Below are 16,936 nucleotides of genomic sequence, written 5' to 3'. Positions count from 1 at the left end.
ATAATAAGATTTTACAATGTAAATTATCACTCTTACACATCAATAAGCAGAGAGTAGTACAATCTAATATATATATATATATATATATATATATATATATATATATAGGGGAGTTTTTCCCCGAGTTTTTAGAGAGCCAGATTTAATTTTCTTAGCGCGCCACGTAGGATTGTAAATTTAAGTTGTAACTAATTAAATAAGAGATTATTAATTTCTTTTACAATTAAAAAATTCAAGTGCCACGTAAGTAAAATTGACTAATGAGATTTTAAAGATTAAATTAATTAAATACAAAATATTATCTTTTGAGATTAGGAATTTTATTCTAATATTTTAAAACTAATATAATAACAATTTTAATAACATAAATATGAAAAATATTTTCTTAAAAAAAAAATACTAACAAACCGTGCATCGCACGGGCATCATCTAGTGACCTTTGATTATCTAAGGAAATTGAAGCTACATGGTTTGTATACATATACAGTATAAGTGTACATTGTTTCTACATAATACTATAGATGCATCTTACAATTAAACTACTGACTCACTTTAGTTAAAACACCCTCTTGTCCGTATATATGTTTCACATCACCTTTTGTCTGCTTTCCAGACCTAAAGCCCCAAAATGATTTCAACAAGGCTTCAAAGTCGGGTGTTCGGAGTTCATCTATTGATGTCATACTTGGTGGGTTAATTGATTTCTTCCTTGGTGTCGAGCGAGTTGGCTCATCCACCTGCTGAAGCAAGAAGAATTAAGGATAGTTATAGATTTATAGGTATAATACAGTTTAAATTATCTTATGACTTCTTCATAGTTTCGGATAATCAACAATCAACTGAGTACTTCTCATAGAAAGTAGTGACTTGATAACTAAAATTCCTTTAAGACATCGACTTTCAAGTCGGAAATTGCTACTCTAAAAATGTTGGACATGAAGTATAATAAATCTATTGAAGTTGTTAATTGTTATGGTAAATTCACAACTTAGGAATTGTACCAATATAATACAATTTGGTTTACAGTATATCAATGTCAAATCATTCAATAGGACAATGATCTTTTAGTAAGGCTACAAATAATTTACATTGCTGCAATCAATCCCATGACATGAACGTCAAACCGACATCACTTTCCTTTCTTAGCAGATTGCTGCAATCAATCCCATGACATGGACGTGTATACACTAATTTACTATCCTACGATGCCCAGATTATGGGAAGTAAACTCTCCACCACAAAAGTTCCAAAATCAAAATCATACATGCATCAACAGACAACATACCAATTAAGCAACGAACCTATTACAATGCAGAATGTAAAGGAAAAAAAACTCACAATTAAACTGAGCACTACAGGCAGACTGAACTGATGAAGCAACCGTAGATCCTCCGGTATATGCAGGGAGCACTCGGTACAGATTTACGTATCAAAAGATCAAAAATAAATCAACACCTTTGTACAAAAATGTTTGGTAAGTTCAATAGAAGTTGGGACCCAATAATTGCAACTTGCTTAACACTGCACAAAATTTAAGAGAAGATCAATAGCATGGACAAACATTACAAATATACAAGGAAGTTGAGAGGAGACACAAGATTAATCTTGACAACATAACTCTCACTGAATTTTGGTAAAAGTACATAATAATATCAATTAAGTTTGTTGCAATGTCATATACGAAGTATGTTAACAAGACCGCTATTCCCAAACTTATTCACAAAAAAATCTATCACCACCCTTATTTAACTCCAAGCACCAACAATTATATAACTCACAGCTGTACAGATCATTAAGAGCGCAATCATTGGAGCAAAAAAATCTAATGCAAATTAAGCTCCAATTCACTTCTTATACAATAACCATGAAATTCATATAACCCTATACCATCCATTAAAGAGGCTAAATAATATTACATTCAATAAAATAGCACCATGACATGTGAAATAGCCAAATCATAATGATAGCATAACCAAATTCCTCCACCTAACCAAAGAAACTACACAAGAGTAAATACTCCAGGTAGCTCAAATAGGATAATAAACAATATGGGAAGTTCAATAACTAAAAACACCCTGTCAAAAAAAGGAAAAAAAAAAAAACCTCTAAACAAGAATCAGTTTCTTTTATATTATTAAACCAATCCAAGTCCTCGATCTAAAGGCTAAAGCTATACAAGCATTTGAAGCAAAAACAGTATAAAAAATCTTCACAAGGACAACAATCAATTCAATTCTTTTTCTACCCTTACAAAGTGTCATGATGCAGCAGTTTGAGGTTAAGAAAATTCTTCAATACCTTTTATGTACCATCATGTCTATATTAAGTCACAAACAAATGCACACCAACAATCAAAATAGAGAATTGCTACTGAATTAATGTACAAATACAAAGCACTCATCAAAACTGAGAATGAAGGGAAATTTTAACCCAGCCAAAAAAGCAACCTACCCCATAAAATATAATTATCAATAATCTATTACATTACGGTCTATAGAACAATAGGATAAAACATACTGAATTTAAGAGAGCAAGTTGAATATACTGAGTTGCTGACTCAATAATTTTTAAAGATATATAAAACACATTACCTCGCTAGCTAATATATACGAATATAAGAGAGAAAATTGAAATTTGATGATATATATAAACACATTACCTTGCTAGCTCCATCAATGTAGGAAAAGCTCCGAAGGTCATTCGATGGAAGGAACTCAAACATATATCTGTAATTATAAGAGATAAAAGAACAAAATTTCAGGAAAAATCTAAAACCAAAAATAATTTTAAAGAAAAAAAAATTAAATATAATTAGCCACCCAAACCCCAACCTCCCACACACCCAAAGTCGCAACAATCAGCTACAGCCAATTCTCAACCACACTACCGCCATATGACCACTTTTGGATCAAAGTACACAAATAAATTCATTTATTCCCTCAACATAGAAATCCAACAATACTAAATAAAACTCCAAATCCCAGAATTCAAATTCAACAGACTAAACATCCCAAAAAACCTGAGAAATGACTAAACATAAATAAACAAAGAAAGATATCTGCCAAAGAATGAAAGGATACTGAAAATTGAAGGCATTGGAGGATTGAGGAACGCACTTTCCTGGAAGCAACAAAATCTATAAGAAAGCGGCGCTTAGAAGTAAACTTCGTAAGAAAGCAGGTTAGTAGACATTTAGCTTACCTCCCCCAGAGTGTTTCACAATGTCTTCTTCTCGTTAGGGAATTGGGTTGTTGTCATCATACTCAATCCACTTTCCTGGAAGCAACAAAATCTATAAGAATTGAAAAATCTAGAATAATACTTCGTATCAGAGATAGCTTAAACATATGTTTTTCCACCACTAACCATTATCTTGCTTCACCCAACCAACATAGTGCCCTGAATAAGCACTTCTATCCTTGTGAGTTAACACAGCAACTAAATCATAAACTCCAGTCAAGTGCATCTCCTTCTCAGATAAAATAGCTGCAAAGATAGATTAGCATACATTAAGCATGGTTTGATACCAACCTTTAGAGTAAAAAAAAAAAAAAAATCCCATACAAAAATGTAATTTACATTATGAAAATATTGGATCTCCTATTAAAACTACTCTATTTACATATGGTTTGAAATTTTAAGAAAGTTTAGATTGATTCCCCGCACTCCGCTTAAATTAACATTTATTATAATAGAATTTGTATTTACTCACATTTTTTGGCTTCAATTCAATCCAAAATCAATCTCAACATGCAATTAACAATCTTCCAAAAAAAAAAGAAAGATAACAAGTAAGCTATTCATATTAAAGGCTAGATGAAAACTGAACCAATTAGAACAAGAAAGAGTAAAGGGAGATAGAATTGTACATGTAGATCAACAATTTGTTACAAATCATACAATAATGCTACTAACAATATAAAAAATCAACCCAAAAAACGATAAATCACTCGAATTCAACCCGAAAAAACCACCAAACAATCAAAGAAGGCACTAAATTTCAACCCAGAAAACGAAAATAAATAGAACAAATAAACCCTTAAAAAATCGAGAAAAAAAAACGAACAAATAAACCCAAAAAAATGAAAACAAATTGATCAAATAAACCCCATTGAAAACAAAACGATTAATCAGAAATACACCCACAAAGATTCAACCCAAAAAATTCGAAAACATATCGAAAATAACAGGAATATATATGCAAAAAATCCACGACAATCGAATAAGTAAAGCCCAAAAATTTGAAACTAAATTGAGAAAGAGAAACGAGATCGAACTTGATGAATGTGACGAGATCGGAAAATCGAAGCACCCTCGTCGAAAGGACAATCGTTGGTCTTGAGTTGCAGAAGTTTCTCTCTCTAGGTTTCTCTCTCCTTGATTCCCCTAAATACTCTGACCCTTTTCCTTTAGACAGAGGGGGAAGATGGTGAGGAAGTCGGTGAGAAAGCAAGGCCAAGTAAGTCGGTGGGAAGAAGGGGCATAATTGGCAATTCCTGTTATTTTTGGCAAAGTCGGCAATTCCTTAAAATTAAGGGCAGCTATGTCATAACACCAAAAAATACTATTCATAAGGAATAGTAGCAAATTTTGCACTTTTATAATGGTTATGGAAATATTCTTATATAGCTTTAAAATAGCATTCTTAACATAAATTTGATAATTTCCTACATCATTTTTTATCTAACATATCTTTCGTAATCTTTTATTTTGATCAAAATTTGACAACTACATTTCTAGAGTTTAATTTGTCTATAAAAAACTATTTATAAAGGTAGTTTAATAATGGTTTATTGAAAATTATCGTGCATGGCACGGGAACTAACCTAGTAATAACTTAAAATGCAATATTTCTCTCTTAAATTGCCTCTAATATTTCGGATTCTTACAACATTCAAACACTACCCAAACATAACTGTCGTGTAACAAAACCACCGGATAATTATTTAACAATAATAATCACCGTCATTGGGGGATTGCGCGAAGTACGCTAGGCCGCAACTGGTAGATTTAAAAATAAATAAAATCCACACTTGCATAGAGAGCTAGTTAGAGTTAAGAGAATAGTGCCAATAACAAAAAATGACCATGGCAATATACGAAGTAGGCCATATTCTATTCATTTTACAATAATAATATGGTTTTTTTTTTTTTTTTTGAAGAATATAATAATAATATTCAATTAAAGCAATTTCAATTTAGTAAACATATGTAACTTTAATGAACAAATATAATGAAAAATTAGTAAAAAATAATTTTTAATTAGTAACAATACTTTCAGTTTATAAAAGATAATTTAAGTCTAGTAAAAAAAATTACAATTCAGCAAAAAAAAATTTCATTTAAGCGAAGATAAGACGAGTTCCTTCAAAAATAAAAAAAAAATAAAAAAATAACAAGAATTGGATTATAAAATGTGACAATTAGTCAATTACTATTAAGTGACAATCAATAAGAACTGAAGAAGTCAAGTAGGCTTAAATGGTAATTAAATCAAACTGTCAAATTTACAGATTTAACCATCACAAAGTTTATCCCATAGTTTACATCCCAAAGTTATGACATAGCCATAAGAGATTAATCTTAATTTTTAAGCATACAATTGAGGGTTAGAACCAATAACTCCAACTTTAACAAATAACAAGGTGCTTCAGATATAGCTCATAAACACAAGCAATAAAAATGAAATATGTAATGTATATCGATTTTCAAGCATAAACATCGAGTTTACCTGCTTCGGGTTTCACATTAAGCTTCCATGATCGATCATCATCAAAGCACCATTTTCGTAGAAGAAGATGAAAGGTTCACTATGCAAGAGAAATGATACCAAAGTTGAACTTATTATGGTTTCAAATTAGGCATCATCTCTCCTGCGAAGTAAATCTTTCATTTCTTCTTTACTGATGTTTCAAATACTTAACAAAATGATTTTTGGCACATTTGTAGTCAATGTTATCGTGACTTTCTTTGTGTGCCAATGATTCTTCAAGGTTTGTTTTTATGTGGCTAGCCAAGTGGGATAACAATAACCAATAATTGTGGGAGTTGCATGATTATCTTCTGCGCCACCTTAAAACTTTTATCTCCTTTTTCTATGGCGTGGGTTATTTATTATTTTATTCGACGTCAGCAGGAAGAAGACAAAGAACATGAATACATGATAAGTTCCATGGTTAATTGATAATGGTTATTTATCTGGATTTTATTTTCGAAAAGTAAACACCGGTTACATTATACACTCGAGTGTACCTATCTATGGGCACATCAATCTCTTGCTCGATGTCATAAAACAATTTCATATAAAATGATGAGCTAAAAGGATAGCTCAATGCACCCGCACAAATTACGGTTGTGTTTCAATTGTACTAGTGTTTCAATGATTGCATTTATATAACTAATACTTTGTATAATATTGCAGTTACCTACTTACGTTTCAGGTACGTGACTGCTTTCAGAAATGGCCATCGAAAACTTTAATTAATTGCATTGAAAAAATTGCATCCATAAGACCATAACAGTGACAACAGTGGAAAACGAAAATTCAGCCCGTATATAATAACTTTCCAGCACGCCAGACGCTGCAATATTCAGTACAATGTTAATTAATCTAATGTTACATGCGTTTTCTTTTTCATATCGACCCATCCTCTGTGGTATAATAGAATAAAGACTGCATAGCTAGCAGAAATCTCAAAGTTATGGGCTGATGAACGCCAATGTACATTCAATATCAAAAATTATTCATGATCACTACATTTTACGCTTGCCACATTTTGCACATTGATTCTGATGACAACCCTGGGATCAATCATATGATCGGTTTCTGAATTCTAGGCTTGCCACATTTTGCACATTGATTCTGATGATAACATACCATACCAGCTTCTGTAAAATCCTGCAATGAGACAAATAAACATGTAATTGAAATTCATAAACTATACAAACATAACTGGATAACCCTTTTTTGTTCACTCTACTTCCACATATTTTAGGATAATGAAGTTCAGTTCAGAGTTAATAAGCTCAAACTGTATAAAGTTACGTAAAAAACTAAGATTTGGAAAGTTTATAATAAAAAAGGAAATATAAGGACTACCAAGTTCATATAGACATATTAACTAAAATAAGTTAATTAGGCTGTCTTCTGCATACCAATATAAGCTATAATTCTCTGTCAATGTCATTTTCTGCTTTTGCTGCTGCTTTCTCTGTTTCTTCCAAAACAAATGCTTTAAGTGATTCTACATCTCGTTTCCCTAAAATAATAACAAGACCAAAGGGAGAAATAAAGCGTCAGAAAATCAAAATCTTATCAACTACAATTATTACAAACCTTTTAAAAGTAATTACTACCCAAAAACACTTGGAAAGCACTTTTTACAAAAATACTGTACTTCATAATCTAAAATAGCAAGATTTTCCAAATTTCATGTTTTGAATGTCTTTTCAGAGAAATGTTTTTTCATGAACACATTACTAGTGGTCATTACAAAATGCAAACAGAAAAACAAAATCAAGAACATTGAATTCTACACAGCTGAAGTACAAAACCATATTTTCAACCAGATACAAGAATGATGAGCACAACACAAATTCTTCATTTCACCTCCACGATGGTAGATTTCTCAACTCACTTACATGGTTATAAATAAACCCAACCCTAGGAATAGAAAGGTCATAGTACCTGGATGCACATGATCGGGGAAAAAAAAATAAGGGGTGGGGGGTGGGTTTGGCCTTCCACTTGATTGCTAGTTTAGGTGTTCTAAAATTCTAATACAAAGATGGGATTAGAAAAATAACTAGAGAAGGTTATCAAAAAGAAAAATAACTAGAGAAGACGCTTATAAAGAAAATTAACACTATTAAGTATAACAACTGGACACATACCTTTGTTTGACATATGTACAAGAATTTAGTTAATATTGTCAAACTGTAACTTCTGGTCATTAACAAGCAAATTCTAGCCTCTTCACATGCTAGAGTGCTAGACGATTCCCTACGTATCTTCCACCATCCCAGTGTAAAAGCTCACATTGAGTTCTTTTTTTTTAGATACCAATATTTTAGTCCTTTATGAGAAACCAAACTCATTGATGAATGCTGTAATGTGCAACTAAATTTTCAATATATTAAGGATGCTTAAGTTTGGAAAGTATGTTTTAGTTCTTTCCTTTCATTTTTATTTCTATATTCCTTTCCCTATCTCATGGATGAGCTGATAACCAAAAATATCAACTCTTTTTGCACAGTGAATGGCCAGGATGTTTGGAATTAGTTGCTAGCAATCATATATGTTCAGTGAGTCCGTCCAAAATGTGTTTTGGTGTACTTGCAGATCAATAATGTTACATATGGGAGAGATAGGGGAAGGTAGGCTTTATGAGGTTCATATATTTAGTTCTCTGCTTTTATGATAGAAAATTCTAAATAGGAGTATTGGGATTGAGGGTCATGCAATACAGTAGAAGCCTCGACCTCACTTTCATTTGTCTCCTGGTACTTGGGTAGTATAAACTAATAAAGCTTGTTTGACATGCTGTTTTCTTACATTCTTGAGCTTTACTTTAGCAAACAAAACCTGTCCACACACAGCACACACAAGCAAGCAGTGTTAATAGATTAAATTTATTCCTTCCCCCCCCCCCCCCACCCCACAAAAAAAAAAAAAAAAAAAAAAAAAAAAAAAAAAAAAACTAAACTTGCTCCATCACTAGGCCTTGGGGTAAAAAATTGTTTTAGAGAGAAGAGCTATGTGTCATGAACGACTTGAGTTTGGCCTCTCTACATCATAAATTAGGTTCCTGAATCTAAGTAGACACTCTCAGATAATCAGATTGCCCGACTGAGTTATCACTTTCGATTCTGATACCTATTTTGATCAGATTCAATCAATCAATCAATCACTTTAATCCCATAAGTGGGTCGGCTACATGAACCAAAAAATGATTATTCCATAGTCATCCACAAAAATCTCTCTCCTCCAACCTTACGATCATGCTCGTGCAAATCTATATACTTCATATCCTCCCTAACTCCTTCCAAACAAGTCATTTTCGGTCTCCCTCTCCGTCGTTTAACCCCTCCATAGTCCCACTCTTCCACTCTTCGTACCGATGCACCCTCAGGTCTCCGCCTTACATTCCCAAACCAACATAGGCGATTTTCCCTTAGTTTGTCCGCACTGCCACCCCCACTTTCTTGCGAATAACTCATTTCTGATTCCATCTCTTACAGTGTTCCCGCACATCCATCTTAACATACGCATTTCCATAACCTCCATCTTTTTAATGTGCTCCTTCTTAGAAGCCCAACATTCTGTACCATAGAGCAACACTAGTCTTATGGTAGTCTTGTAAAAATGTCATCCTATCTCTGCAAGGATGCTATCTAATGCTAGGTGAATCTCATTTATTAAACATGTTCTGTCATGGTTCTATATAGGTCCTGCTTGCATCGCAGGTGTTCAAAGTCCAGAAATCTTTTTCCCTTTACTTCAGAAATCCTCAAGTTGATTGAAGCTACTTATAGGACCCTTCTGTTCTTGGAGTGTTTGATTGTCAAGGATGAAAGAATGTTGTAGCACAGAGTAGACTCTATAGGGGTTCAGACTACTTCTTATAAATAGGCTGCTATCCTTATACTTCTTCAGGCTATGATGCAAAAAGGACAAATATGGCGAAGAGGCTATAAGCATAATATTCACAGAAATAAATTCAGGAAGCATCTTCAAAAGCGCAGTTGGATGGCCAGAGATTTTTGGCTCCCGTAAATACTTAATGCCGTTAGGGGTTTCAAGGAGATTGGTTTCTACTCTTACAAAAAATGAGTCCTCCATAAGAACTTGGTATAAGATTATTTGGTAAACAAAAAGGTTAAAAAAAAAAAAATAGTGTGCAGATATTTGCAAGCAAAGAATTATGCTCTGACTGGCTAAAGGGCAGTGCACTAAGATGAGCTTATTAAGTGGGGATGCAAGTCCATCCTCGACATTTTCTGGGTAGAACACGAGTTCATAAGGATTTAATCACCTACTCTTCAAATGTTAATTAGCAGCCTTAGTTTGGATTAAATAGCTTTTCTGGTGGGCTAAAGTTAGATAAGTTGGGTCTTGGCATTCGAGACTCAAAATAACAAAAAGGGTCTCCAAGACTAGTGGCTGTTACGAGTAATCTAAATATATGGTGTATGAAGGTAAAAAAGTTTGAGCTTATCATATAATCCAAGGCCTAAGGACGTACTTTCTTAGTAATTGGTACTTAAATTTCATTTCAGGCCACGATAAAGGGAAATATTATTCAATGGCAGTCCTTTTTAACTGGTTTATATCTAAAAATTTAGTAAAAAGTCAACTAAGAAAATCAGGCATAATAAGAGTTAATCATCTAACAACATTGTATTTGGTTTTCCGTTAAGCAGGAAATATGAATGTTGATCCGACGTAAAAAATTAGCCAAGCCATAGCAATGAAGCATAAACAGTTCCATATAAAAACAGACATATCATTCAGATGACCGAAATAATTACCCTGATATTTTGCAACTTCTTCACCATTGTAGAAGAGCTTGAATGTTGGATATGAATGAATATCAACTTCGGAACAAACGGGTTTACTAGTACTGCAGTCAACTTGTCTAACTTCAATCTCATCTTCCCCTTCCATGGCCTTCCCCAAGTCTTCCCACAATGATCCCAAATTCTTACTGAAATTACCCAGTATTAGAATTAATAGAAGCCAATACAAAATAACTAAAAATAAATAAAAAAAATTATAATTTATAGTTCACCATTCACTACTAAACCCAGCTATAAATTCTAAAGTAGAGATAATTTCTTACCAGTGCTTACACCATGGAACACAGAATTTCACGAACCAAGCAGTATCCTTCTCCTTTATCTACACAAAATTCAATTGTGCAATGAATACACCAGAGACATAGTTGTCAGCTTATAAAGAACTTTAGTCCATTGTTAATAAAAGTTAGACGATAGTAAATCAATCAGCTCTCCTAAAATGGACATATGCTGAATGTAAGGGTTTAGAACATCATTTTAGAGGGAAGGGGAGCAGAACACGACTTATACAAATAAATTCAGAGGTAGAAAGGCAATAATTTATGATTCGTTTCTTTGGAAGTATCAATTAAGAATTCAAAATATATCATTTAGTACATTGCAAACTCAACATAGGCTACTTTACAGCTTCAGCATTGAATAATTGCACTGCACAGCTGCAAATAATCAAGTATCAGAGTTTATTTGCTGCAATGCTGCCTTGTTTACAGGGTGATTAATAGGTCTCCCTTGGATCCGTTTTCACTGTTTAGTGGAAGGGTGGGTTTGAGGACTTCTTTTCTCCATCAGCAAGAGGTAAGAGCTTCCAAACTTGCATACTCTTGACTTCTAGAGAGATAATTTCCATTTCAGATGTAAGATTATGATCCAGGAGTAGGCCTCTAGCACACCAAATTGCTTCAATTCCCAAAGTATATCAATTCATATTCATTTTTGTTTATCTGCGATGCTATGACTTAAAAATGAGGGTCACATAGGCATGGATCACAGAATTGGACGTGGAATTCACCAAAAAAAATAATTCAAAGATAAAGAAACAATTTCCACTGTCCAATTCACTTAAAATATACTGATAAAGAATGCTAAAAAAAATTAAAAAAAAAAAAAAAAAAAAAACATGTTCAAAATTATTTTCATAATGTTAATTCCATGTTATTATGTATATTAATCCTTCAACTTCACAGAATTCGTGGTCATAATTATAAGTTAAAAACATAGGGGCCTTATGAGATGAAAGTGATAGTTTCCTTATATCCAAAAGAGGTTAAAGTCAGAATTTTAAGGAAGATAAAGGAGTAAGAAGAGTTTATCTTTTCTAATGGTGTTGCTTGAAAGAAGGGGTTTGCTGGGAAATGGAGATGCTGAAATGCTGGATATGGTGTAGTTTCTAATGCTTTAATTCTACAATTAAATTATGGGCTTTCACTAGGAGCATCTGTTTTCATCATGAGAATTTTTTAAAAAGAAAACAATTCATCATCTTTTCTCTTTACTTTATTGGTTAATGTTCTTTATAAATTGCTAGAGATAATTGTGCTTGGGGGAGGGGGGGGGGGGTTGAGAGGCTTAAGGCTGAGAGGCTTAAGGCAGAGAGGGAAGAAGCGATGGATTCTATTAATGGCTCTCTAATTGCTGATGAAATGAACTCTAATACTCAAGCTAATTCTTTCAAATTAGGGATTAGAAAATTTGTGGCAGGGAGGAAAGAAGTTATGGTGTTTCTTTGGCTGGCTAGCTGCCCTCAAATACACTCAACTAATCAACCAGGTTCTTACAGGTTAGCAAATTCAAAAATTAGTGTTCAGTATGAGGCTAATTTTTCCGAGAGTAATTTAGGAAGAATTAATCCTAATCATGGCTAAGGTGTCAAATTCAATGGTATCTAGAATCTAGTAGCTTATTTAGGGCTGCCATAGAGAAGCAATCCAGGATCAAGTCTTTTTGGGATTGACTAATTGCATGGGAATTGAAGACAGAAGAGACTACTCCCCAGATGTCAAGATTAAACTGTTACAGTCTAATTTGTCTAGTTTTCATCTCTGCACCCTCACTTATATAAAACCTGCTATTGCCACAATTAAGAAGTGCTTGTTTCACCTCAAAAATCTAAACTTTGAGTTATCCAACCTAATCCTATTAGCCCTAACCTGAGCATAATTTTGGTTGTGAATAAAAGATAAAATCCTAGTATAAGTTTACTAGAACCTTTCATGAATATTTAAACTTTCGAAGAAATTTGTACTTACAGACCTGAACTCATTACTTTAAGGATGGAAAAAAAAATAACTTAAGGTAGAATTTGATGATTAAATTCTTATGGTCGGTGGTTTATAATGCTAATAGGGGTCATTTGGCAAAAAGAACTCTAGTGTATCAGGCCAAAAGTAAAGGAACGCCAAAGGATAGTGAAGCTAATGTCCTAGAATGTTCCTTTGGCGTTGCAGTATCATTATAAGGACTGACGGACTGTGCCATAATGGTTGAAATGCCCATGAAGCTACAGGCCTACAGCCATAATGCTTGCATGCCTTTAGAAATTTATTCCTCAAACGGTCTCTACTTTTTCAATTCTAATTTTCAGGACGCTATTGTGGCTGGCGCTTGTGTTGGTACTTCTTTTTATTTTTATTTTTTTTTTGAGGAAATTGTGTTGGTACTTCTTGGTATCTGCATTCAATGACGGCAGCCCATGATGAATAAATAATCAAGGAGCTTATGATGATGGCGATTCTAGGCATTTTTACTTATGGAAGATTGTAAGGCTAGTCATTCCAATGAGTGGAAAAGTAATCCTTAGGGATTTTCACCAGGGAAAACTTTCCTTCATTTTCAAAGCCGGTACCACGATAGTTGCTACCTCATTTTATTGCCAAATTATTTGTAAACTAAGATTCCTCTTATTGTAGATATTTCAATACTACCGCCTGTAAGCAGGATTTATAAAAATGTTAAGCCCTAAATTAGCAAAAAATAGGTTGCTTATCTCATGGTTATATGTTTGCTTCATCATGCTAACCACGAATGTTCGATACTAATCTCTAATTCCAATAAAATCAATAGTTTCAGCAGTCCATCGATCGACTACGTCTAATGATTTATTAAGGATGAATGCACACACGTTTAACCTATTACTCCTGATACTTGAAGTCAACAACCCAATATATAATTTTACTAAAAGATTAATCATTGATCAAAGTATGTGGATCACAAATCTAGTTTAACATTCACCAATTTCTACCATTACAGATAATTTCACAAAAAATCACAATTTATAATCACAATTAAGAAAAAAAAAAATCAATAGCAACTGTCTTATAATGAATCAATCACAATAACCTGGATCTCAACTATACTAAAAAACATTAATCATTCTAATAAGCTAATAATTAACAAAATTACGATAATAATTGGGAAAAAATGTAAAAAGAAAATGACAGAAAATTCAAAAAATTGAAGAATCGATCGAGAAAAATAGAAAAGAAAATTGGTACCTTGTCGGAGAAAATATCTTCAGTTAGGGTAATAACATCAGCTCTGCATCGTGTATGAATGGTGAGAAGGAGAAGGAGGAGGAGAAGACATGGTGATACTTTGAATTGAAACCTCCTGCTGTCCGCCATTGCTATTCTCATGCTTCTCTCTTCGTGTTCGTGTTCGTGTTCGTTAATACTCTCCAAATACGGCTTATATATATATATTTTTTTTTAGTAAGGTAAGAAAAAGGAAAGAATTAGAACCCCTCCTCACAAAGGGCAATCCTAAATCATTTACGGCGAGAATAGGGTATAAAGCTGAAGAGGTACAAAATGGAATATCCAATTTGTCAGTGACAATATGCCTAACATTTGCTATCCAATCTGCTATTCTATTTGCTTCTCTGTAGACATGTCGGAGTTCCCAATGGGGGAATCTGCGAAGTAAGATCTTGATATCTTCTATAATGTGATCAATTTGTCATGGGGTCGACCAAATATTGTTTACTGCGTTGACAACTAGGAGGTTGTCCCCTTCATTGTGAAGATTTTGTATTCCTTGTTGGAGGGCGAGAATGATTCCCTTGTGGAGGCCAAAAGCTTCAGCGACGAAGACGTCAGTGGTTCCAAGGTTGAAAGCTTTGTGCTGCAATGGGTGTACCTTCACTGTCTCTGATGACTCCTGCTGCAGCTGAGTTGTTTTTTACCGAACCGTCGAAGTTGAGTTTGAAAGAATTGAGAGGAGGTGCCTCTCATGCAACCAACTGAGTGTTGGAGTGGTTTGGGTGAGGTAGATGATGGGTTTGGGATCTCTGCATTGGAGACCCCGAGCTTAAAGAGGTATCTATGAGAATGCGATAATTCCACTCTTAGAACGCAAATTGCGCTCGGTGGAAGGTTCTAGAGATGCTAAAACTCTCATTCTTGAAAATAATAGAGTTTCATTCTTTCCAGATACTCCATAAAAAGAAAATAAATCTTCGGAGGGCGGAGTTGTTTTTCCAAAGCGTAGGTAATGTCGTTATCAAGTCTATGGGTGGAAGAGTACCAGGAAACCAGTTTTGGGTTAAAGTGTTGTTCCAAATTTCTTTGGCCTTATCACAAGTAAGAAATAAGCGGTCATGAGATTCCGGATAGGCTGAACAAAAGGTGCCATGATTGAAAGGAATAATCTTTCTTTTATAAAGGATGTCTCTAACTCCAAGACTATTATGCATTGCATTATTTGCCATAAGAAGATTTGGAGTTTAGGTGGGATGTCCAATTTCCATATCCGACGATGGGGCCATTTTACAGAATTTGGCTCTAAATCATGTGTTATCCATGTAGCCGACTTCAATGAAAAAATTCCCGAAGGCGTAGGGCCCCATACTGGTGTGTCAGTCATTTGAGAGTTTGGTAAGGGGATGCAGATGATTAGCTGTACAATATAATTCGGTAATAAAGAACAAAGCTTGCATTTCCTCTAAGTTCGGTTGGGGAGAATAAAGTCTGCAACCTTTAAGTTAATATTGACTTGGTGGCCTTGTAACTCTAACGCTTTTAGGAGACTCTTGTTCATCACCCAGTTGTCTAGCAAAAAATAAATGTCATTGCCATTGCCAATTTTCCAACGAATGCCTTTGCGCAAGAATGGTTTTCCATATATGTAAGTCTTTAGGTTGAAGTTGATAGTAAAAAAAGAGGAGCTATGGAGATATTTCTCTTTTATAAGTTTAACCCAAAGATTAGTAGGGTCTGAAAGAATCTTCCAACCTAACTTAGCAAGGAATGCGTGATTTAAGGGAAGGGTTCGCCTTAAACCTAGGCCGCCATGGTTCTTGGGTTTGCAAACTTTATTCCATGCTATTAAAGGGGTACCATTTTTTTCTTTTTGCTACCTCCAAAAGAAATTTCTATGGAGGGAGTCTAGATTTTTCGCAATATTAGAGGGAAGAAGAGATGAAGAGCAAATGTAGGACGAAAGGGCTTCTAGATTACTTTGGATTAAAGTATGGCGACTTGCTTTAGAGAGGTAATTGGCTTCCCAAGAGCTTATTCGTTGTTTGGTACTATCAAGCACTCTCTAAAATCTTTTTTCATATGGTAATAAGAGCTAAAAAAGACCCCTAAATATCTTCTGAGAGAGGACTTAGGAGTCATGTTGATCTGAAATGGGCTGCATGGACAGTGCGACGACTATTTGTAATTTGACGTGAAAAAATGATTGACGATTTATGGAAATTAATTAGTTGACTAGAGGAGGAGCAAAATTCATCTAGTATTCTCTTTAAATTATTGCAAGCCGACGTTGTAGCTTTACATAAAACTAAGCTGCCATCTGCAAAAAGGAGGCATGGAATATTAAAATAGCGAGGAGCAATTTTGAACCCGATCCCTGATTTAATTTTTTGGCTTTCTTGGGATAATTTTCTAATTAGAACTTCCGTGCATAAGATAAACAGATATGGAGAGAGGGGGTCTCCTTGTCTTAGCCCTCTTGAAGGCTTGAACCATTCTGTAGTTTCTCCATTGATTTTGAGAGAATATGACACTTTGGTGACACATTCCTGGATCCAATAAATCCATTTCAAAAGGAATCCAAAACATTTAAGGGTTTCCCACAAAAAATCCCATTCAATCCTATCATATGTTTTTTCCATGTCCAGTTTTAGTGCACACCAACCCGTCTTATTTTTTGATTTATGGAAGGTGTTAAGTATTTCTTGCACTATAAGGATGTTGTCATGTATCGAGCGATCGGGGGTAAAAGCATTTTGTAAGAGGTTGACCGACTTTTTTAGGATCGGACATAGACGATTAACCATGATTTTTGATATGGCTTTGTAGATTGTATTTACCAGGCTAATCGGTCGTAAATGATTTGGGGTTTTTGGGATATCTAC

General features: G+C 34.1%; 1 protein-coding gene and 1 long non-coding RNA gene across 6 annotated transcripts; both read right to left on the bottom strand.

Annotated features, from left to right (window-relative positions):
* Positions 1–399: 399 nt before the first annotated feature.
* Positions 400–5,933, bottom strand: LOC110700947. Of its 5 annotated transcripts, none has more exons than XR_002507301.1 (7): positions 5,732–5,933; positions 4,278–4,496; positions 3,367–3,486; positions 3,202–3,276; positions 2,660–3,136; positions 1,339–1,521; positions 400–740 (listed from the first exon to the last, which is right to left on the bottom strand). It is a non-coding gene; the product is annotated as an uncharacterized LOC110700947 (long non-coding RNA). The 5 variants fall into 5 exon arrangements; XR_002507298.1 differs by having other exon boundaries at positions 2,660–3,120; positions 4,278–4,524; positions 5,732–5,921; XR_002507299.1 differs by having other exon boundaries at positions 400–737; positions 2,660–3,120; positions 5,732–5,921.
* Positions 5,934–6,530: 597 nt separating this feature from the next.
* LOC110700946 (protein disulfide-isomerase 5-1-like) lies at positions 6,531–14,263 on the bottom strand. The gene is made up of 5 exons (XM_021878511.1): positions 14,070–14,263; positions 10,842–10,900; positions 10,531–10,706; positions 7,156–7,259; positions 6,531–6,898 (listed from the first exon to the last, which is right to left on the bottom strand). The coding sequence occupies exons 1-4, from the start codon at positions 14,208–14,210 to the stop codon at positions 7,165–7,167; spliced, it is 471 nt and encodes a 156-aa protein (XP_021734203.1). The 5' UTR covers positions 14,211–14,263; the 3' UTR covers positions 6,531–6,898; positions 7,156–7,164.
* Between the last annotated feature and the right edge of the window lie 2,673 nt (positions 14,264–16,936).

This window comes from Chenopodium quinoa, unplaced genomic scaffold (genome assembly GCF_001683475.1).
Source record: "Chenopodium quinoa cultivar QQ74 unplaced genomic scaffold, ASM168347v1, whole genome shotgun sequence".
Lineage (NCBI taxonomy): Eukaryota > Viridiplantae > Streptophyta > Magnoliopsida > Caryophyllales > Amaranthaceae > Chenopodium > Chenopodium quinoa.
Note: the sequence above shows the minus strand (reverse complement) of the source record. Positions and strands in the feature narration are given on the sequence as shown.

Coding starts and splice junctions, on each gene's coding strand:
- LOC110700946 (XM_021878511.1), bottom strand. CDS start 14,210: ATGAGAATAGCAATGGCGGACAGCAGGAGGTTTCAATTCAAAGTATCA. Junction 10,707..10,841: donor GTTCCATGGTGTAAGCACTG/GTAAGAAATTAT, acceptor GGGTAATTTCAG/TAAGAATTTGGGATCATTGT. Junction 7,260..10,530: donor AGAAGTTGCAAAATATCAGG/GTAATTATTTCG, acceptor TTATTATTTTAG/GGAAACGAGATGTAGAATCA.